The sequence below is a fragment of the Pimephales promelas genome, chromosome 2 (genome assembly GCF_988280905.1).
Source record: "Pimephales promelas chromosome 2, fPimPro1.hap1.1, whole genome shotgun sequence".
NCBI classification, from domain to species: domain Eukaryota; kingdom Metazoa; phylum Chordata; class Actinopteri; order Cypriniformes; family Leuciscidae; genus Pimephales; species Pimephales promelas.
Window position 1 is genome coordinate 36977887 of NC_142770.1, and position 24263 is coordinate 37002149.

At 37.4% G+C, this 24263-nt stretch overlaps 2 protein-coding genes across 2 annotated transcripts in view; both read right to left on the minus strand.

The window, feature by feature from the left end:
* On the minus strand, positions 1-24232 carry LOC148997305 (uncharacterized). The gene is made up of 2 exons (XM_089118967.1): positions 22278-24232; positions 1-1818 (listed from the first exon to the last, which is right to left on the minus strand). The coding sequence occupies exon 1, from the start codon at positions 24146-24148 to the stop codon at positions 22280-22282; it is 1869 nt and encodes a 622-aa protein (XP_088975093.1). The 5' UTR covers positions 24149-24232; the 3' UTR covers positions 1-1818; positions 22278-22279.
* LOC120476339 (uncharacterized) overlaps positions 24214-24263 on the minus strand; it is a 5977-nt gene continuing 5927 nt past the window's right edge. The window contains exon 2 of the mRNA XM_039667333.2: positions 24214-24261. Within this exon, the coding sequence (XP_039523267.2) occupies positions 24214-24261 (48 nt within the window). The remainder of the gene's footprint in view (positions 24262-24263) is intronic.

The following is a 24263-nucleotide window of genomic DNA, read 5'->3' on the forward strand; positions in this document are numbered from 1 at the left end:
TAGCTTTCAGCTCACTTTATTAAGACAGAAATACTTCAGACATGAGGTTACATGTTATTTAACAACATGTGAGCAACATGTTCTTTAGCCCATGATTAAAGATCACTATGCAAAGCAGCACACAGATTAGATGATTATATGATTATAAGTAGCATTTAAAATAGCTGTAACACTTGTAGTTACATTGAATCCCTGAAACAAATAGATTTGACAGCACCTGTAGGATAAAGCCTGAGCTGCTGTAGACACAGAACAGGGGCTCAGAGACAAACACGATTTTGGAAAATGTGACCTGGATGCAACCTGGTGGATCTGAAGGTAGCAAGATCTCTTTATGGTGGAAGAATTCCCCTAGTGAACAGATCTTTGTTAAGATCATTCCTGCCATCCAAACTGTGTCTGAGATTTTATCAGGTCTGCTTCACCCTCTCTGAGTCCCACCTCTATTCTCATCATCCAATCAGCAGCTCAGCAACTAATCATCCATGTCTACAGCACATCTCAAGCTTTATCCTGTAATATTTCCCACAATCATTTCTCAGCATTATTCTCAGTTACATAGTTTCTCACTTTTTCTCTGCACCTTCTGTGATCTCAAGCACTTTCTGTTTCTCTGCAGCTCCCTGCAGGTGCTCACACTAATAGAAAAGGTGTTTGCTTGTACAATAAAAATGTAAAGTTAACAAAATATAGATAGATATAGATAGATAAAATATAGATATAGTTGCTACTTTGCTCCATTAATTGGTACATATGGTTGATTTTATTTTTCTGGTTGTTGAGGCTACCACAATCGGCACACTATGAGAAGATAATGACAAGACAAAATATTCCGAGGAAGGAATGGCGAGCACACAAAGAGGAAAATAAAAAGATTCATCAAAACTGCTCAAGAGTCTCTTCTTCACTGTTCTGATTTAACCTGATCGGCAATCTGATTTATGTGATCTTAAAAAAAGATTTCTACTGTAAAAAAACAAAACAACGGTCCTCATTAAAGACACATCCTAAATCTTTTCCCATTACAGACCAAGGCTTTCTAACTTTCAATGTTTTACCTGTAGTCAGGATTCAGACTTAACTGAAGCACCCAAGAAGCTAAACAATGCGAGTCCTCACTTTAAAACAGCACAGACCTTGACATTAGTCTGCTGTGGCTGCTCAACTGTATCTAGTTGGCATCTTTGGAAAAAGGGGGAACCCTGAATATATGGTGGGAAGATTATTATGACTTTTTACAGTAATTAGTACAGATGATGCTCTCCACTGACAACGTTCTAGAGACAAATCATTAGTTATAGCAATAGATCGTTTAGACATGAACTATGTCTGATTTCCATTTAAAAGTATGTTTCTATCCTAACCACGTACCATTGCTCCTAGATTTCAAGGTACAACAGGACAAATGGACAGAAAATTTGGATGTTTACAACTCACTACCACAGAATCATATGGCCAAGGGCAGAACTGTTAGGGTGTAAAATAGGCACGTTAATGGTTATGTCGTTTGTGAATAGTTAATGTTTGTGAACAGTCAATGTTTTATTTCCATTATGGAATTCAAAGGTGTGGAAAGTAGAATAATCTTTATTTTTCCTTTCTTTCACTTTTAAGATGGGTCAGGACAAGCAGTGAGGATTGTTTCTGTAATGAGCCGCCTGGATAGTAAAATTAAGTTATTTTGAATTAAACCAAAAGGAAAAGTGTTCATCTGGATCCATATCCAGAGAGGTCTCTTGATGATGAACCTGGAAGTGGAAGATCTCCGTAGTTTTCATTCTACTCGTTCAGTTCAATCAGTCACATTGTCAGGTCTCTCTGTAGAGAAAACACAAATTCACTTTGATCAACTGCTCACCATAATGTAGAGTATACAGTGTAAGAGTGTTCTCTTAATGTTTTCAGTAAATGTAATTATATTCGTATTGTTTATTCTCCCACAGATTCAGGAGGAAGTGACTGCACACAGCTCCTCTGTGGCAATGTTGGGGGTTTAAATCCCATTTATCCCATATATAGGATTTAATACTTGTATTGTCCAATATATTGCAATTTATGCATAGTCCATATATTTATATATATTTATACATATATTGCAATCAAGACCAAAATAGTCACTATTTTTTTTTTTATTAGTCTTTATATGCTTTATGTAAGGATTTTGACAGCTGCCCCTCCGAATGCCACGTGACGCCCCGCGCCCACGAGACAAAGGAGCCACGCGCAAGCAACCAGCCATGCACGCGCCGGGACGGGCCATGCAAGAACGCTGCGCCCATGCTCCGGACGGGCCGAGCAAGGAGTTCGGGACACACACAGACCAAATATGCTTTGCAAATATATTCTCTTTTAGCGCTTCTAAGAAGCATTAAGATGAGGATTCCTTGGTGTTTCAGAATGGTGAATGTCTCTCCATGTCTCCCTCTACGTACTCTCTCTCTCTCCCTCTCACACCCTCTCTCTCTCCAACTCATTTATACGGTACCCATTGTCTAAACGCCCCGCGTCATCTTAGTTTTAATGTTTGTAAATGCATGTATCATTGTAACGTAGTAAATGCTTAAGTAGTTGCTTTATTAAATACAATTATGCTCATTCTGACTGAATCACTGCCTTGCTCATAATACCAGTCAATGAAATGTCGATCAAAACGCTACTAGCTGTAACTAAAAATACCTAAAAGGGTATTTGTTTATAGAGCAGGAAACTAATTCTTGTGGCCACAGAAGAGCTAATTGATTTTGCCTGTCTTGTAAAACGTGGTCCCTGCAATTAATAGCAATTAATTTGTGGTTAATTGCAGGGATGCACATGTATGCATATGGGTAAAATTAATAAGCCTCCCCTCATCGAGGGATTTATTAACATGTAAGGCTCCGTTCACACTGCAGGGCTTAATGCTCAATTCCGATTTTTTGAAAAAATGTGATTTTTTTGCAAGGCCGTTCACATTTCCAATTAAATGCGACCTTTTGTGATCTCCTGTGTGAACGTGAAATGACCCAGAAGTGACCCGCATGCGCAGAAGAGTAATCAACGGTCAACGACGTCACTTGTTGTTTGCGGAATAGTTCTTTTTTTCCATATGTTGCGAGCTTTTGTTTTATTATTATTATTGCCACAGCCCATATACAAACACAGACAACAATTATTTTATCGACGGGCAAAGTTTGCACATAAATGTAAGATTTTTCCGATCCTCACCGACCTCGTCATAAAATCCGTTTAATTGATAGTAGTACGTGTCCTCGGCGCTCCTTGCTTTGTCACCGGCGGCCGCAGTGCGACACTGGTGGCTGGTGTTGCCAGATTGGGTGTTTTTTCGCTACATTTTAAGGCATGTTTACATGTGTTTTAGCCAGGTTTTCGCCCGGAAGGCTCTATAGAAATCAATCTGGCACCCTACTGTACAAAGTTAAACTGACAGAGACCGCACGTTCACAGACACCAGAATGAACGTGTTCACAGTAATGTTCATCAGGCAGTAATACAGTATATGAACGCGTTCATGCACTATCGTTCATTGAACGCGTTCAGGCACAACACTGAGGAAGAGACACGTCTGCAGCGGCCCATAACAGTGCAGAAACGCGTTGGAGTTAGCGTGTATTGGCTAGCTACAGGTGCTTGCAATGACGTGCGGGTCGGATATATATGTGACCTGGCCGTTCAGATTGAAGTCGCATTTCAAAAGATTGGATACATATTGGATTTGGACCACATAACCAAGTGGCCTGGGTCGCATTTGAAAAGATCAGATCTGTGTCGTTCAGACTGTCATGAAAAAATCAGATACAGATCGCATAGGGGCAAAAAAATCGGAATTAGGTCGTTTCAGCCTGCAGTGTGAACGTAGCCTAAGACTGGTCTGATCCAAATCTGTATGAATAATTATAAATTATCAATTATTAATTATGATATGCAAATTCCCCCTCGATCAGACCCAAACAGAGTCTTTACATTTAATAGACTGCAATATAGTATGTGCTATATATATATACATATACACACACACACACAAGTACATACATACTGTACATAGCCTATATAGGCTATATATGAATGTGTGCATATACATTGCAATATATATATATATAAATGAAATTATATGGAAATATATAAATAAAATATAGCAGACAATATATTGCAGACAATCTCATGTATACTGCGTTTCCGTGTGGACGAACGGCCGAACCGCGTAAAAAAAGTCACGGTTATAAAAATACCCGTGTCCGTGTGGACATGGCCTTATATTTCATAACAGCACTGCTGAAAGATTGAAATAGACATTGGTCATTGAAATTCCTTTAATTTATATTGTATAATTTGTATATTTTCTGTTCAATGTTACTGTTTAAAATGTTGCACTGTTAATAAATGTAGTCGATCACATTTCCTTTGTCTGACCATATGCAAGGCGTTTTGTGGGTTTAGCTCAACCTCAAATTGGGTTTAGTATCTGTGCCTGATTTAAAAAAAAACAAAGGTGGCTTTTGATAGATTACCCATTAGTCTGTGTTAATATGTGGTATACAGGTTTGCACACATATTGCAGGTTGAATATTTATTAAGTATTCATATATTTTAGATGTTAAATGTACTTATACTGGATACTATATCACTGTATACAGTAGGTGGACAACCAGAATGTCGTTTACCTCCGCGGCAAAAATAAACCAGCCGTAGTTCAAAGTCGGTGGCGAAATAACCACCAGGTGGCGCAAAGGGACATTTAGCGAAAGCAAAACGTAATTATGTAAAAGTAGCCTACATATTAAATAGAATATAGCTTTAACTAGAATATAAACTTTTAGGCTATAGGAGAACATTTTATTAATCAAAAGTTAAAATAGGCCTATCTCGCAGTCAGCGAAAATAAAGTGCTGCCCAATGACGCTATTGAGGAATGCGAAGACTGAAAAATGCCCCTCCAAAAATAAGCAAAAAAAAATTAATACAAGATATTTTTGCTTGTAATAAGCAAAAAAATCTGCCAATGGAACAAGTGAAAATTCTCTTGGTAAGATTTCTTGAAATAAGACATTATATTTAAGCCTTAAAAGATATGAGTGATCTTGAAATTAGCAGGGAAAACTCATTTTTAGCTATATTATACTAGTATTGTGATGTTTTGTGTCTCATAATAAGCTTGTCATGCTCAAAAATAGCATTTTCCCCTCAAAAGTAGCATTTTCTTTTGTCATCCTCTTTGTTTCAAGTGTATTTAACTAATTTTTAGTTCTATAATTGTTACACTCTTCTAGATATAAGTCACCACCAACTTGAAATAAGATTGGAAACTGGCATTTTGAGACAAAATGCCTTGAAGTTAGCATTCCTGACTCATATTAGGCAGTCCTCTTTTGCCATAATGAGCCATAATTTACCATACTGTAATCATCTCAAGTGTATACCTTCTTGTAAGCTCAACAAAAGTGACATGGTTCTAGATTCAAGACATTTTACCTACTAGATTCAAGACATTAACTACTGTTTACTAGACAGAAAAAGTGAAAAATAGACTTACATTTAACCTTTTTTATTTAATTTTTTAAACCGCAAAAATTCCCAGAGGACTGCACAAAACGGTAAAAGTATTTATGGAGCTGCAATATAAAAACATTGTAGAATATTTTATAGATTATAAATGAAAGATCTCTTTACCCTACTCCCACACCTAAACATACCGATTTTATAGACAATATTAAAGGGATAGTTCACTTTGAAATTAATTTTTGATGTTTTAGCTTACCTCAAGGGCATCCAAGATGTAGGTGTCTTCTTTTCCACAGTATTTTCAATTTTGACATTTTTCGGTCAAACCGTTGTTGTCTGTCAGTCATATAATGCAGGTATGGGGGTCCACGTCAAAGAGCATGCACAGAGAAGTCCAAATTAAACATGATTTAATGACTCGTAAATTTGATGGCCTAAGACACGAAACGAGCGTTTTGTGTGAGAAAACAAACAGTATTTATATAGTTTTTACCTCTTGTTCACAGCCATGTCAAACTGATCTGAATCAGATGTCAAACTGAACCGAACCGTGTCCAACATTACGCCAGAAGTGATCTCTCGCGCGTCAGCAACATCTGATTCAGATTAGTTCGACATGGCTGTTTACAAGAGGTAAAAACTATATAAATACTGTTCGTTTTCCCACCCCCTCCGCTCATTTCGTGTCTTTGGCCATCAGTGTGTACTTACATTCAAGAGTCATTAAATCATGTTTAATTTTGACTTCTCTGTGCATGCTCTTTGAGGTGGACCCCCTAAACCTGCATTATATGACTGACAGACAACACAGGTTCGACCAAAAAATGTCAAAGTTGAAAAAACTGTGGAAACAAAGACACCTACATCTTGGATGCCCTTGAGGTAAGCGAAAACATATCAAAAATTAATTTCAAAGTGAACAATCCCTTTAAAAGGATAAAACGTAATGAACATAATGTGTAGGGCAATGGCAGTTTTATTAACAATAAAGCATTAAAATATAGTTTGAGCCACTAATCCTACCCTAACCCATTTCTTAAAACTATGTAACTAACGTTACAATTATAAATAAAAACAACAAACATAACGTTACATGTTTAAATCGCAATAATTTATTTAGTGAGAAAATGTCAAAACCGGTACCAAATAAATATCTTTCTTCTTGTTCAGCAGAAGAAAAAAATTCATAAAAAAACAACAACATATTATTGCAAATGAACAAAGTTGAATCAAATATGTTTCTAGAACAGTGATTAAAATTGGCTCGAATATGTTTTAGTATGTGACATGAACTCTGGTGTTGATGCACTCTAAAAACATTTAATATGATTTACTAACCTTTTTAAACTTAGAATATTGATTAAATTTTTAAGCAGTGTGTTGAATATTGGTGACCTTGAATGTGCTCTTATTATGTATATTGACTAAGGGAGTGTGAGTCTAAGGGGTGTGGTTTGTTAATTATGTTCTTCAGGTGTTGCAATTTAATAAATGACTGCATGCTCGTGTGTGAGTGTGCACGACAGTCAAACGAAATCTGATGGCTACGTGAGTTTATTTATCCGTCATGTGTTTAGCCGGTTTTCTACCCTTTATGTTATGATGGCAAAATCAACAGGTTATGGGCCCAGGAAGGAGTTTGGAAGCCGGTGGAACCGTTTATGTTTTGACGGGGATGAGAAAAATTATGAACTGTGGGAAACTAAGTTTCTGGCGCACCTGCGTCAGCTCGGTTTAAAGAGCACCATACTGAGTGAACCTGATGATGACGAGGAAGAAGAAGACGCGGAGAAAAATGAGGACGCGTATGCAGAACTGATTCAGCTGTTGGATGATAAAAGTCTTTCCCTTGTGATGAGAGATGCAGCGGATGATGGAAGAAAGGCGTTAAAGATTCTGAGAGAACACACATGCTGGTACAGGGAAACCACGAGTGATCAGCTTATACACAGAGCTTACATCTCTTCAGAAAGCTGTCAATGAGAGCGTCACAGATTATGTCATTCGCGCAGAGACCGCTATTACCGCTTTGAGAAATGCGGAAGAGACTTTAAGTGATGGCTTGTTGATTGCAATGGTTCTGAAGGGCTTACCGGACTCTTTTAAGCCCTTTTCCATTTACATAACCCAAAGTGATGAAACGATAACTTTTACAGAGTTCAAAACAAAGCTGAGGAGTTATGAGAGCACAGAAAAGTTTAGTGCTGCTTGCTCAGAGGATGACAGTGTGATGAAGGTGAAAGCAAGAGACGGGTGGAATACGAAATTGACCTGTTTTAACTGCGGACAGAAGGGACATAAGGCTGTGGAGTGCATTTCTACTACGAGTGAGAATCGAGAACAGCGACAGTGGTGTAATTTTTGTAAAAGTTTCACGCACAGGAATGTGAATTGCAAGTGGAGAAAGCGGGACAACGTGAAACAGGTGATGGATGAGGAGGACCACACTTTTGCTTTTAAGGTGGGCCAAGTGGATGCCGTCATGGCCAACGGGGTGAAGGAAAAAGGTCTCATGGTTGATACAGGAGCAACGTCGCATATCATCCGGGACATTACACAGTTCAAGGACTTTGATAAAAGTTTTGAGCCACATAAGCACATTTTAGAGCTGGCTGATGGAGAGAGGACCAGCGGTATCGCCCTGAGGAAAGGTACGGCCCAAGTTCGCCTGAGAGACAACAATGGTCAAGTGGTGGACACGATGCTGATGGGGGCGCTGTACGTCCCATCTTTTCCACAGGACATCTTTTCAGTCAAGGCAGCGACGTCCCAGGGAGCGACGGTCATTTTTAAAGAAGGTCAGAACAGACTTGTTCATAAGAACGGTGTGACATTTGACATTCAGGTGTATGATAGACTGTTCTATTTAAGCACGGTCGCAGATGATGTTGATCAATGTCATGTATGTTACGATATTCACACATGGCATGAAATTCTTGGTCACTGTAATTATGAGGATGTGTTGAAGCTGGAAAATGTTACAAAGGGGATGAAAATTAAAGGTAAAACGGAAATGTCTAATTTAAAATGTGAAGTGTGCATACAAGGGAAATTTGTTCAGAGCAGGAACAGGGAGGCAGATGAAAAAGCAAAAGTTCCCCTTGGACTTGTCCACACAGATTTAGCTGGACCTATGGAACCGGTAGCAAAAGATGGGTTCAGATATATCTTGGCATTTACTGATGACTATTCAGGTGCAATCTTTACATATTTTTTGAGAGCAAAGAGTGATGCAGTCAAAGGAACAGAGAAGTTCATTGCTGATGTTTCACCTTATGGTAAAATTAAATGTATGAGATCTGATAATGGCACCGAATTTACATCCAGGGAATTTCAGACCCTGCTCAGTAAAAATGCAATTAGACACGAGACTTCAGCTCCCTATTCACCCCATCAGAATGGAACCGCTGAGAGGAGCTGGAGAACTTTACTTGACATGGCGAGGTGTATGTTAATCCAGAGTAGCTTGCCAAAAATGTTATGGACGTATGCAATCCAGACTGCAGCTGTTATTCGCAACAGATGTTATAACAGACGTGTAGAACAGACCCCATACTATATGCTGACTGGAAAGAAGCCTGATCTTTCAAGAATGAGAATATTTGGGTCAGAGTGTTATGCATACAAACAGAACAAGAAAAAGTTAGACTCTCGATGTGAAAAAGGGATTTTCATTGGTTATGACAAGAATAGCCCTGCATATCTAGTTTTCTATCCAGATTCAGGGAAAGTGAACAAAAGTAGGTTGGTGGAGTTTATCACAAAGAGTGGGACAGAATGCCACACTCAGACAGATCAGTTAACGTGTGAAGATGATGTGCGTAGGGAGAGCGCCAAAACTCACCTACCAAAACCCGAGAAATAGAACCCCAGGACATAAGAACTGAAACGTGTGACCCAAGCCCCAACACAGGTGAAAAGGAAAGTGTTGAGAGCAGGCGTTATCCACAGAGGGAGAAGAGGCCTCCACAGTATTTGAGAGATTATGAGTGTGGAATAAACAGTGATGATGATCATGCACTAGCCAGTATTGATTATTGTTATAGAGTAGCATGTGATGTACCCCACACTCTAAGAGAGGCTATAAGTTCACCAGAGTCAGAATTGTGGAGTAAGGCCATGCAGGAGGAGATGAACTCTCTTAAGGAGAATGATACGTTTACACTTACAACACTACCTGAAGGTAAAAATGTAGTGGGGGGTAGATGGGTCTACACATTGAAGGAAAACCCAGTTGGGACAACATACAAAGCTCGGTATGTAGCGAAGGGGTATAGTCAAATTGCAGGTATTGATTACAATGAAACTTTCTCTCCAACTGCTGACATGACATCAATACGTAGTTTAATGCAAATTGCAGCTCAATACGGTTTAGAACTGCATCAAATGGATGTAAAGACTGCATATTTGCACGCCCCCATTGATACTGAATTATATATGGAACAGCCAGAAGGATTTGAGGTCATGTCAGAAACAAGTGAGAAGCTTGTCTGTAGACTTAACAAATCACTCTATGGTTTGAAACAGTCAGGGCGGAATTGGAATAAAATGCTAGATGATTTTTTGATTCAAAATGATTTTATTCAAAATCCTGCTGATCATTGTGTCTACAATAAACAAATTGGAGGTGAGAGAATCATACTGATAGTCTGGGTTGATGATCTCCTTATTGCAGCAAGTGATAGTCAGATACTCAGAAATGTGAAAAGAATGTTGGAGGAAAGATTTAAAATGAAAGATCTTGGTAAACTTACACATTTTCTGGGTATTGATTTTGCACAAGGAGATGGTGAGATAAAAATGACCCAGAAAAGGTTCATTATTAAGATTTTGGAGAGGTTTGATATGATTAATTGTAAACCAAGGTCAACTCCATGCGAAAACAGAATGCAATTTGATAATGAAGGTGAACGTGTTGATCCAAAACGGTATCGAGAAGTGGTTGGTAGCTTGATCTATCTAATGACTTGTACTAGACCAGATCTAGGCTTCATTGTCAGTAAGCTGTCACAACACTTTTCTGAACCAAAGAACCAACACTGGGTAGCTGCTAAGCATGTATTGCGATATTTAAAGGGAACTGTGAACAAGGAATTGTGTTATAGGAGAAATGATGTAAATCTTAATCTCTTTGCATTTAGTGATGCTGATTGGGCAGCAGACCAGAATGATAGAAGAAGCACAACTGGTTACTGTTTCAGTTTGTCTGCCACTGGTCCTGTTATTTCTTGGAGATCTAAGAAACAATCCACAGTTGCTCTTTCTACATGTGAGGCAGAATATATGGCTTTGGCAGCTACTGCACAGGAAAGTCTGTATCTTGTCCAGTTATTAAACAAAATGGACAATGAATGTATTTACACACCAGTGACAATTTATGAGGACAATCAAGGGGCAATTGCTTTGTCAAAGAACCCTATATGCCGTCAAAGGTGTAAGCATGTTGACATTAAGCATCATTTTGTTCGATCTGCACTTGAAGATGGAAAGATAACTATTGAATATTGTCCCACAGCAGCCATGGTTGCAGATATTCTGACCAAACCTGTAACCATAAGCCATGCTTGATAGATTTGTGTGTTTTATTTTTGGTGTGATGTAAATGTGCATGATAACTGTATGGTATTCAGCCTAAGAGCAAGTGGGGGTGTTGAATATTGGTGACCTTGAATGTGCTCTTATTATGTATATTGACTAAGGGAGTGTGAGTCTAAGGGGTGTGGTTTGTTAATTATGTTCTTCAGGTGTTGCAATTTAATAAATGACTGCATGCTCGTGTGTGAGTGTGCACGACAGTCAAACGAAATCTGATGGCTACGTGAGTTTATTCATCCGTCATGTGTTTAGCCGGTTTTCTACCCTTTATGTTATGATGGCAAAATCAACACAGTGAAAGCAATTACTTACACTATATTAACTGAGTAAATGTTAGTAAAACAAATTAAATAGATCTGAGTAACTGCATTTGGTACATTAACAAATAAACTTGAGTAGAAATAATTGGGGGGAAACATTTAAAAACAAATAATTATGAGTAATATAAACTGTGTTTATATGGCAGTAATATTAACTTTTTTTATTTCCTCTAAACCTTTGTAAAATATTCCATACAACCACCAGCATAACTACATGACACGGCCTTTATTGTCAATTAATATCCTAACATTACAGCAAACATATCCCAGATAGCAAACTGACATTGAATCAACGTGGAAATATGACATCGAAACAACGTTGATCTGACATTGTTTTGCTCATCGAATTAACGTTGAACCAACGTCAGACGCGTCATTCTTTCAAAACTAACGGAAAATCAACTTGAAATCAACGCGTTGTTTCAACGTAATGAAAGCAAACTAATTTTCGATTTCATTTAACGTTAGCTTTGAAGAATGCCGCGTCTGACGTTGGTTCAACGTTAATTCGATGAGCAAATCAACGTTGTTTCAATGTCATGAGAGACGTCGTTTCCACATTGATTCAATGTCAGTTTGCTGTCTGGGATTTTATTCTATTTTTAACACATAAGTTATACAATATTGATGACTACATCTAAACTCATGTAAGAAACATTTTCGATGTAAAAATTAAACATTTAGGCCTAAACAAAGTAATTCAAGTGTAATAACCGGTCTGTTATCCAGTATTCACCGGGTCAGCGCTGGTTCCCATGCCGGAGATGGACTCGCCTCTGCGGGGAAACTTCTAAATTTAGACCGCCGTCCTGCGTCACTCACAGCCGAAAAATGCTGCGACGCGACTGACTCCATAACCTGCCAATAAACAACCAGTGCACAGTTCTGAGGACATTTTATCATCCGAATTAGTTATATCCATTATCTTTAAGAATATAGTCGTGTGTTTTTTTATGCAAGGCCTTACAATCACGCGAAAAGGCAGGCGCAAGTCGACACTCGTTTAAGGTGAGTAACATTGCGTCTCTGTATGTTCTTTTTTCATTAAATAAAATTATTTAAAGCATATTAATGATTATACAGATAAAATAAAACAAACAAACCTTAATTTAAGGTGGAAATGCTCCAATTCTGCGCCGATGAGAAGAGAAGAGGAGAAGAGATCTGTTCTTTTCTGGACTGGGAGAGTTCAAATTGCGCTCACTCAAGTTCAACCGTTGAGTTGTCGTCACGTCAGAGGGTGGGGAGGGGTGCGTTGTTGTAATCATAGACAGTAAAATACATTTTAATTGAGTAAACTTAATTAATTTCTTATGCGTGTTAAATAATAATATTGATTTTATTTTAGAAATATTTGTGGTTCTTGAGACAGATCAGTTTAATTATCCAGTCTCAAATATTGTGATGGAAATTTCACAAATATTAGCTAAGTGTATTTTAAATTAATAATTGGTTAGTCAAAAACTAAATTAGCCTATTTTAGTGAAAAACTTAAATATGACTGTAAATTTCAGACAAAATTAATTGTTGGAGTTTTAGTCATTTATTTCGGTATGTTCAACTCAAACTATTGAGTAAATTATATTCAGAGATTTTAGTTAATAAAGACTTCAACACTTCAACATTTAGGAAAGTTTTTTGTTTGTAGGTTGTACCATAGTAGTACTGTGATAAAGTTTAGAGAAATTGTCACAAATGAAAATGAAATCGATGCAGGATATAAAATGAAAACTATTGATATGTGAAATATGGAACTGCATCTTGTAGAACACATTCTAATAAAAATAATTTTGTAATTAAAATGTGCGCTTGCGTGTGTGTAGTTTAAATGTTGTGTTTTTAATCTAAGACAGATTATACAGTATGTAACCATGATTGATACAGGCATAGGCCCCTCGACTCAGTGCAGTAAATAAATCAATCAGTAGGCTGTACTTCCCTCATGCTGGTTCTTATCTTGTCCTCTGTTTATACACATACATGCTGGAAATTCATATTAAATTTGCATTTTTTTGTTTTTACTTCATGAAAATATATATTGCTTTAGTTGTTTGTAGGACACATTACATAATATGATTAAAAATACATTAATATTATGCAATTTATATATGTGGTTTTTGCATATGTCCCTTACAATATTCTGAATATACAAATCACAGGAGTTTTTAGCAAACCTTTTCCATATGGGAAGGTTTTAAAGTATATTATTGTTAAACACCATGTAGGCTAATGCTTCAAAGCGAGTTTGCAGCAAAAGGCACGAACAGAACGAAATGTTATTATTTATGAGTAACGTTAAACTATTAATAAATGAGACTGAAAATTTAATTGATAAGACAATTGAATGCAATAGAGTCAAAACCACGATTTTAATATGCATAAGTTAAATAGGAATACATACAAATTTGTATGTTGGTAAAGTTGTTTATACGTAAATAAATTACGTTTTTTGTTTGTTTGTTTGTTTTTTTTGCTGTCATGTCATTGTGAGTTGTTGTGAGTTGGGCATGTTGGCCTGCAGTTTTCAATGAAGCAGATTTGTCTCAATTCAAGTTAAGTCTGTTTCTTGAAACAAGACGATTCATCTTTTACAAATAACACAGCAGCTTAAAAAACTGTCAAAATGTCAAAAAAGCTTGTTTCATCTGAGATATGACTCAAAACAAGATATTTTTAAGACAGTTTCACTTAACAAGATATTCAAGATGCACTGTCTAAAAACAAGCTCCTGTATCTTACTTAAATCTTGGTCTTTAGGTAATTTTGTCTTATATTAAGTGAGCTGAGATATTTTGACTAGAAATTAGAAAAATATACTTGGCAAGATTTTCAGTTTTTGCAGTGTGAAGAGCGCTTCTCTCGCGTGCGCACACTGACTGCTGAACAACCGAACTTCTGGGCTTTTGTCCGTGAGAAAAGTCGTGGTCGAGTGGTAGAACATTGGTACAATTATTTTGATGACACTGTTTCAAATCCCGCATAAACATGTATTAAAATTACCTTGCATTTCTATTTTACATTAAGGAACAAATCTCTTCCAACAGATTGACTGAATTTACATCTTCAAAAGCAGTTATGTTTAAAAAAATCCATATAGATTTCCATGTTGAGACCGTCAAAAAAAAAAAAAAAAAACATAACTAAGCTAAGCAAGTTGCGATTTGCCGGTGGGGTATTTCCCCCTCCACAGTAATCAATGCTATAATTCGCCTAAATAGACAATATCAAATATGTGTATATGTATATATATATATATTTTAAATATGCACGTTTAAACAACAAATAGCCTAATAAAATCTGAACCAGCGCTTCTGCGCCTGTATTGAGACTAGGCATGTGCCGGTATCAAATTTTCATGCTGCGGATAATTGATTGAGCTTTTCTCACGGTATACGGTATTATCACGATATTTTAATAAAATTATATATTAATGCTCAAGAAAAACAGATGCATTGTGGGTCTCTATAAAAAAAACTCAACTTGCATCACAATGTGTAATTGTGATTTTCAAAACATATGGTAACTAAACCAAATTGTTTAAAGTTTAGTGACAACATGTTACAATGTTTACATGGTACAATGACTGTAAGTCACTGTTTGTATTATTCAATTAAATTCTTGGATTTGATTTCAGTCTTAATTCAATATTGACTCATTTGGATAAATATTAGGTAGGCCCCAGTCTGTTAATGTTTCTCAAGAAAAAAAAAAAAAACCTAACATAATGCTGTAAACATACAGAGAGAAATTAAATATTTAATAGAAAAATTATATAATAGAGAAATTAATATTTAGCAAAAAAAATTTCTAGTCAACTAATGTGCTGGTCATTAAATGGCTTTCCTGAGGTAAATGTAACGTTTTGTGACACAACTGTTCTCCAGCAGTGTTACTGACCTCTTTCCGTGTTTGAAAACACTGATTGATCATTATTATGTATAAGTAAATATACCTTTCGGTAAGTTGTACTGTATCTTTAAATAAAAACGAAAGTAACATGATGATCGGTTTACTTGAGGAGCAACGATCTGTGATCAGAACCTAAGAGCTGATTTATCAATAACAACTTTAATATCAAAAGTAACCTGCTCTGTCTAGTCTGTCGGTGTCAGTGTCCTCTTTGCTCTATGGGAGAGCGTGTGAAAAGTGTCAAATGCGTTAATCGCCTTTCAGACAGGACGCGGAATGGCCGCTTGGTTCAACGTTGCCCTTCAGAGACAACGCGATTTGCCATTTTACAAATAAAAAGTTTAACTATTTTGAACTTTAACCCCGGCGTGGTCGATGCAGGTTGACGCAGAAGCAAAACATCCCTGTGCGTCGCGTGTGTATTCCGCGTCCTCTCTGAAAGTCTCAAGCTGAATGTGTGAGAGTCGGCAGCCCTGCGGGGATAAATCGTCGGGAGCGTTCCGCCATGCTTCTACTCCATGTGAGGATTGTTTACATTGGACTAGTGCGCACTGCCGGATGCACACAGTGCTTATACATGTGGGGATTGTTTACATCAGAGTGCGCGCGTGTTTTGCGCAGCACGCAGTGTTTGAGCGGTTGAAGGAAAGTAAGCAGCTAATGCGCGCTCTAAAAGTCTAAATACGAATCTATTATTTTTCACGGTATTTTGAAGAGCCCGCGATAACAATATCGTGCATATTCATTACCACGATTTATCGCATTACCGAATACCGGCACACGTCTAATTGAGACATAACATGCAGCGCGCGTTTCAGTTTCAGTGGCCTTAATATTGTTCGACAAACGCGGCGGTGCTCACTTGAATTTATTTTTCTCATCACAGCTATAATAAAATCATATTTTAAAACTGTAAGAGTCTCCTTTTTCATGTAGCCTAAAGTATCCCAGACCTACATTCACAATAGGAATAACAACAAACCTTTTTCTTGCTCATTAGAGGGAACACATGGCTGAGTGGTAGAGCATAGGCCTACGGTTATAAAGACATGGGTTCGAAGCTTGGTCAAACATTGATTACTGTAGTTGTGTTTTATATTTAGGCTATTAATGCAGAAAGATTTGTTCTAAAACTCCATTTAGTTTTTTTGCTTATATATATAAAATAAAATTATCATGTATTTCTATTTTACACAAAGGAACAAATCTCTTCCAACAGATTGACTGAATTTACATCTTCAAAAGCAGTTATGCAAAAAATATAGAAAATAAAACTTAATGGGGTTCCATGTAGAATTAAAAAAAACATCCCCCTCCACAGTAATCAATGCTATAATTAGCCTAGACCATATCAAATATATATAGCATATATTTATTTATTTATTTTTAAATATGCAACACGCATGTTGAAACAAATAATAAAATCTGAACCAGCGCTTCTGCTCCTGTATTTGAGAGATGTCAGTTTCAGTTTCAGTGGCCTTAATACATTGATTCACGGCTTTTTAAAATGTCACGAATTGTTTTGAGGTGGTTTTGAACAAAATATTGAAATATTGAAGTTTATAATTGAGTATTTTTTGACACACCACGCCCAGTGTAGGCCTATTCTAAAATCAGGTTTTATTGTGGCATTAATTATAGTGTTCGACAAACGCGGCAGTGTTCACTTGAATTTATTTTTCTCATAACAGCTAAAATAAAATCATCTTTTAAACTGTAAAAGCTGTACGTTTTCGTGTAAAGTAGGCTTACACTCACAATAGGTTAACGACAAAACGTTTTCCTGCTCATTTGAGCGAATACTCACTGGAGAAACATATGTTTGGGCATTTTCCCATAAGTGAACACACAGCTGAGTGGTAGAACTACGGTTTGAACATGATAATGACATGGGTTCGAAGCCCGATTCAACATGGATAACTGTAGTTAAATTTAATATTTAAGTATTTATGCAGAAAGATTTGTCTAGTTCTAAAACTGTTACACCATTTAGTTTTTTTTTTTTTGCTTGTATTTATAAAAATATATATATATATTTCCATTTTACACTAAGGAAGGAACAAAATAGTATCCAACAGAATGACTTCTTTACATCTATAATAATACCAATCGTAATTTCAAAAGCAGTTCCGTTAAAAAAAAAAAATATATATATATATATTTATATATGAGGAGTTCTTTTCCAAAACGCTATAAATCCATTTCAATAGTTTTCAGGAAAACTAAATTTTTTTACATAGACCCACACATTTTGTGAATATTCAAATTATCCTGTTGAAATGTTTTATTGGTTCAGTCTGAACATGTTGAACAATGATTATTAAATCAAACAACAATATTGTTAATGATAAATTAAAAGTTAATTTTATTTTATTTTTATCAAAACGCAATATAAATCCATCCATTTTTTTTTTGTAAAAATATGGTTTGTCTTTAAAAGAAAAGAAAAAAAGAACAAGAGAACATGCAACATAATCAGGGGCTCATGCTATAAATTAATATAAATTAAATTTAGTAACACAACCTGAAAAAAAGTAATGATAGTAATGTTATGTAAAGTTATTTAGTAATAGCCAACATTCAGAGTCATTTTTAGTAAAGTGTCAAACCTGTAACAAATAGTACTAATTTCTACATATGCATGAAAAAAACTAATTAATACAAATGATCAATAATGATAACGAATATATTCAAAAGTAGGGATGGGCCCCCCTCCAGCACATGCACACACACATATGCATGTATAGGCTACATAGAATGTGAGCAAAGCGGAGCGGCGTGACGCTTAAATATAAGTACAAAATAAAATAAAATAAACACAGGCAACGTTTAATTTATGTTTAATAATATTGTGTTACTTATTTTTATCACGTATTTCGTCTATGTTGAGTAGGCTATGTGAAAAGTGAAAAGCTACTCCAAAAATATTTGGAGTGGGTCAGACATTATTTTGACCACCAATTAAGTTTTGTTTTGTAGAAAGCTTGTAAATTTCGTTTCGGATAAATTGTATCTTCATTTTAATAAATGTTTCATAAACAAATTGACTGGATTAATACATTAGAAGTAAATATCAGACAATATAATCAGGACACAGAGGCGCAGGTGAACTGGAGCGTCTCATAACCGAAACACCGCGATGCTTGCCTCACAGACCTGAGAACTAGAAAGCTTTAAATGTCTACTTTAAAACAAAACATTTAAAAACGAAAATAAATTGGCAACTCTCTGCGTAAGTAGGCTAATTCGAAGTAGCCTATGCGCGTTCACTGCGAATTCGAGTCAGCATCATCAACTTTATCTTTGCTGCTGACACAGACAGAAAACACTAGTTTACTAGAGTTTAGAGCAACAAGTTTGCAACAATAACACAGTCAAACAGAATGTAAGCCCTGTGTGTGTGTGTGTGTGTGTGTGTGTGTGTGTGTGTGTGTGTGTGTGTGTGTGTGTGTGTGTGTGTGTGTAGTTGTGTGTGTGCGTCACACGTTAAATGTTTTAGAATGTAACACAACATTCAAATGCAAATATGCGCCCTCCCCCACTTGAAAGGCCGTGTGTCCACCAAAGCGTTTTTCCACACGCCTGGCGTGTTCTCAATTGTTTTCAATGTGAGCGCCGCGTTTTTTTAAACGCCATGAGCGTAATCAAAGCAGCTCCTGAGATTAGACTAGCGTTTTTAGTATGTCCTTTTTTTCTTCGAACAATTCAAGAACAATATAGGCTATAGAAAATGCTTTATTTTTTGTAAAAATTTAAAACTGGCCTTTACTTTTCTTGACGATTCCTCGGCAGCTTTTGTTTGAAGGCATTCAGTTGCTCCAAAAACACTAACGTTAGAAACATAACTGCACTTTATCACAACGGATTAATAAACCGTAGGCCTATACCACGAGTTCCTAATCCGTGCTCTCAGATTTGTAAACCGTGCCCTCAGTTTTTGCAATCTGTACCCACAAATTCATAAACCGTGCCCACGCTTTCGCAATCCGGACTCACGGGTGTGTAATCCGGACTCGTGGATTTGTGGCTCGTCCCCCAGAGTGTGCCGCATGATTCAACCAGGCCTCCTGTTTAGATGCGGGATGCATTGCATTGTTTTTAAAGTCCTTTTTTAAAATGGATAATTTCTTGCATTTAAAAAAATAAATACATTTAGGATACTTTTATCTTTAAAGTAAATTTTTAGAGGAAAAAGCTCAGTACTATAACAAGCGAAAAAATAATAATAACACACAGTTCAAAAACTGTAAAAGGTTTGGTTATAAGTTATAAATTATTTTATTTTAAATATATTACTGTCTTCGGTGAACTCATTCTGTTACGAAGCTGGAGACGAGATGAGATCCATGTGCAGCTTTATTTAGAATCATCAAACAGGCAGGGGTCAGGAAACAGCAAAACAGGGATATCAGAGAATGAGCGCAGAGAGTCGTCAGGTAACAGGCAGAAGATCAGGGCAGGCAGCAAACAGGCAGAAGTCAGGAAACAACCAGGATCAAAACCAGAGAAACCAGAAACAGGATATACGCTCAGAAATTACAAGCCGTGGCAATGCAATACTTCGCCCTGAGTTCATGTAAGAGTGTGGCTTATATGGAGAGTCTGATGAGGTGCAGGTGTGTGTGTAATCAGTCACAGGGATGAGGCATTATGGGAAACGGAGTTCTGGTGGGAGTGATCAGTTCTGATGTGGAGTGCCCTCTGGTGATTCTCTGGGGCACTCCAACTGGTGATCGTCACACATTCATAGTAATAAACGCAAATAATAATTAGCTAACAAATCAAAATGCATTTAGGCTACATAGGCCTATTTAGAAGACGCTTTTATCCACACAAAAAAGAACAAAGCAATTTGTCAAATGTCAGTCAATAATGGGCTAAGATTCTAACAAACAAACAGGTTTTTAACGCATATCCAACTGTTTGTGTAAAGCGTGCACTGCATGTCACTGCCGCGGCCGCAAACACTTGCATGTTCCTATCAACAGTGGAACAATTTAAAATAATCTAGCATTTCTGGTCATACGGAAAAAAATACATAATACATTATTTGCAACTACTTTTATTTGTGTAGACATGCTCTTCTCATTTAGCACTGCGGTCAAAATATAGTTTTTAGAAAGTAAAATCTATTTATTTTTCATATTAATTTGCGAATATTTTAAATGTTTAATAAAGGCAAAAAGTCAAAGTTATTTATTTTTTGTGCACAAACACTTGGATAGCCTATGCGTCAAAATCTTGTGTTTAGGCCTATTTGTGATAATCTCAGCCCTGTTTTATTATTGTCTAACCTGTATTATGACTGACATTTGACGAATTGCTTTGTTTCTTTTTTTTTTATAAAAGCGTCTTATATCTAAATATGTAGCCTAAATGTAATAATAATAGCATTTTATTATTAGGACTATTATTTGCATTTATAACTTTAAATGAGTTCACTTAAGACAGGAATATGTTAATCATAAAACTATTTATAAATGTTTTATTTTTATAGGCCTATAACTTTGTTTTTGTGTTAGGCTATATTTATTTATTTATTTTTTTGTAAGTGAAGTCCTTTTAAAAACAATGCATCCCGCATCTAAACAGGAGGCCTGGTTGAATCATGCGGCACATTCTCGGAGACGAGCCACAAATCCGCGAGTCCGGATTACAAACCCGTGAGTAGCCTACGGATTGCGAAAGCGTGGGCACGGTTTATGAATTTGTGGGTACAGATTTCAAAAACTGAGGGCACGGTTTACAAATCTGAGAGGTACGGTTTATTAATCCGTTGGCACGAATTGTTAAACCGAGGGAACAGTTTAAGAATCCGTGAGTAGCCTACAGTTTATAAACTGAGGGGACGGATTGCAAAACCGTCGCCTCGGATTGATTTGTGATTTCACCGGAACGAATGAAACCTCCACAACGGATTGCAGCATGCGTCCAATAGAAGACAACACATTCAGCGCTAGATGAATGAAACGAATGCTGTTAGTTAAGATTTCAAAAGTGGTGGGGACAATATCGACCCTGGCAAAAAGTGGTGGGGACATGTCCCACCCGTCCCCAGGCTAGAGTGTTAACCTTGAATTTATCTGCGACCTCAGCTCTCAATGAGAAGTGGCAAATTATGTCGGACACTTTTAAGTAAATAAACAGTTAATAAACTCGCTAATAAACAGCTATCTATTTAAGCTTCAAGAACGGTAGGCTAAAACATAAAAGCTGTCGGCCAACAGCATGTAACGAGGTTCGATCTTGCGTCATTTGGAGGTAGATGAGGTTGAGGATGATGCGTTAACCACACAGCTATCGCTTGACTGCTAATGCATTGTTGTCTTATATGATTGTAAAGCCTCATTGATGTAGCCTAATATGTTTCGACTGCAATGTTTTAAGGTTTCATTATTTTTTCAATTTAATTTCAGTATTGTGATTAATTAATTAATTTAACAACGTTTCACTTGAATTAATCTGCTACCATCTTTCAATGGCTCTGAAAGAGCCGCGGCGCAGTTGAAGATTACACAAAAAACGGACACTTTTCAAAGTCTGTGATTGTAGCGCCTCTTAGCGGCCAAAGGCAGCAAATACACCTCAACTTTTACCGCCGCGGCAAAACTGCGGCGGTAAAAAACACATTCTGGTTGTCTACCTACTGTGCATTGTATGTGTCACGGTGTGGGTTTTGTCTTGTTCTTGTCTGTCATGTGATTCCCTGTTTGTCATGTGATCCTGCCATGTGTCTTGTCCCATGTTCAGCTGTTCCCCGTTATGTTGATTAGTCTTCCCAAGTGTTTCAGTTTAACCACGCCCCCTTGTTATCTTATAAATCAACAGGAATTTTCTATTCCAATACCAGACAGCAATTACGCTGATTCAAATTATTCGCTTCCAATACACAAAATACACACAGCTTAGTAGCTTTTGTGCTTGGGATATCTGATATTTTAGAAATTATCTTACCTTTAAAGGGTTCCTATGACTTGGTTCCTGTAGGGATCATTTTGATCTTCATATTTTTTATCATTGATCCAGTTCACTATTTCTTCTTTAACCTCTGGTGTCATGAGATCGTGTTTGTGTCCCAGGAGGTTGGACCATTTATCCACTAATGCTTTAGAGTGTTCTTGATAACTGTCCTGGAAAACCTTCAGCCTGGTGCGACTCAGTAATGTTTGGTCAAATTTTTTGTAATCCTTGGAGCTGTCTAGCATACACCTGGGCATAGCACCAAGGATGGTCAGTTTGAAGGTGCCTGCAACATCATCCTTGCTTATGGTTTTAGACAGTAAGTCCCTGAATCCTTGAGATTTTGTACTGGGGAACTCACGATGCACCTCTGTTGGCACATAAACAACTGGAAGCTCAAGCCCATGAGTTTTGTATACGCGGTCTATCTCCTTATTATTCGGAGGATCCTCTGAGGAGGAGGCTGTTGCCACCTTAAGCATAGCTGTAGCTAATTTACTATTCTGGTTCAATTTATTAGCTTTCAGTATACTATTTAAGGGTGGTTGGTGATCTCCATTGATGAACTGTCCAATTCCTCTTCTGTTCCTTGAATCCTGCAGCCACTCTTTATACAGTTTCACTTTCCCAGTTTCTTCCTCAAGAGCTTCCTTAGTTTCTTCCTCGGGTTCGATTTTTCTCTTTTTTGATCCAGCTCCCTCTGCCATGTACCAGTCCCCTCTTCTGATTGCTTCAGTCCACTCTTTGCGCTTGATGAAAGGCTCCCATTGGCCTGGATATCTGAGGAGAGTGTCGGCCTCCACAGATCGGAGGCGGTCTGCTTCTAAAGTGATCTCTTCTTCACTGGCCTTTGGTTTCATGCCTCGTGCCAAAGCATGAAACAGACAGTTCTTGCCCTCGCTTTGTATGTTTACTGTCTGGTTGTTGATTTGCACATCATAATGGCCATCTGGGTGTTTGGCACTCTTTGGTCTGTAGATCAAGGTCACAGTTTGACTGGTGGCTTTATCTCCTGGGCTCAGCTCCTGCATTTTGGTAAGTCTGCCATGGCTGTCCTCTGTTAGGATAACAACCTTAGTCCCAGTGGCTTCTGACAGGACTCTGATATCGAGAATGGTGCCTGCAGTCGAAGGGTTCCTGATCTTTTCAGCATGTGACTCTGAGCGTTTACCTGCCTCTCCTGCAAGTTTATGTTTAGCATTCTGGTCTGCAGGCATGTATGAGATATATCTGTTGTTCTGTCCAGCTTTGAGTTTTTCTTCTGTTCGTTCACTCTTTAGGCCAGTTCTTATATAATGGCCAATAACAGCATTTACTTGGCCTTGAGCATGAGAAACAATGTGACTGGAGAACTTCTGGTGGAACACTTCTACCAAAGCATCAGCCAATAAAACACTGATAGTGTCAGCTAAGTCCTGCTTGAATTCTTTCAGCATCTTAGCATCTGAAGCAGACAGATCATTGACCTTCACTTTCTCTGACAAAGCTTTTTCTTTTTTAAATTTATTCAGCTGTTCATGAAGGTTTGAGAAGAACTCGCTGGAGAGGCTTTTCACTGTACTAATAGCGTCTTCTGCCAGTACTCCCATGTGGACAGCTTGGATCACGTTCAGAATTCCACGTGCTGTTCCTTTGGCCTCTGCTTTAGCTTTGTTAATCACTGTGGAGAAGGATGAGTTGAGCTTGTTCTGCCAGCTGAGGTCTGCATAGAACGGCTGTAAAGCAGTGTTACTTAACTCTTTGAAAATGGCCAGAAGACAACTCTTCTTGTTCTCATCCTGCAGGAGATCATGAAGCTGCTTTTTATCCTCAAGGTGTGAGAGGACGATGGAGTCTACTAATGAAGCCAAGGGATCTTTTTCCATGTTGGATTTCACGTTGTTTACAACTCCCTTTTCCACCGTATCTTTTATGCTGTTCAGTATTTCTTTCAGTATTTTCTCTTCCACCTTCCCAAATCCATAGATAATGGCTTCCTCT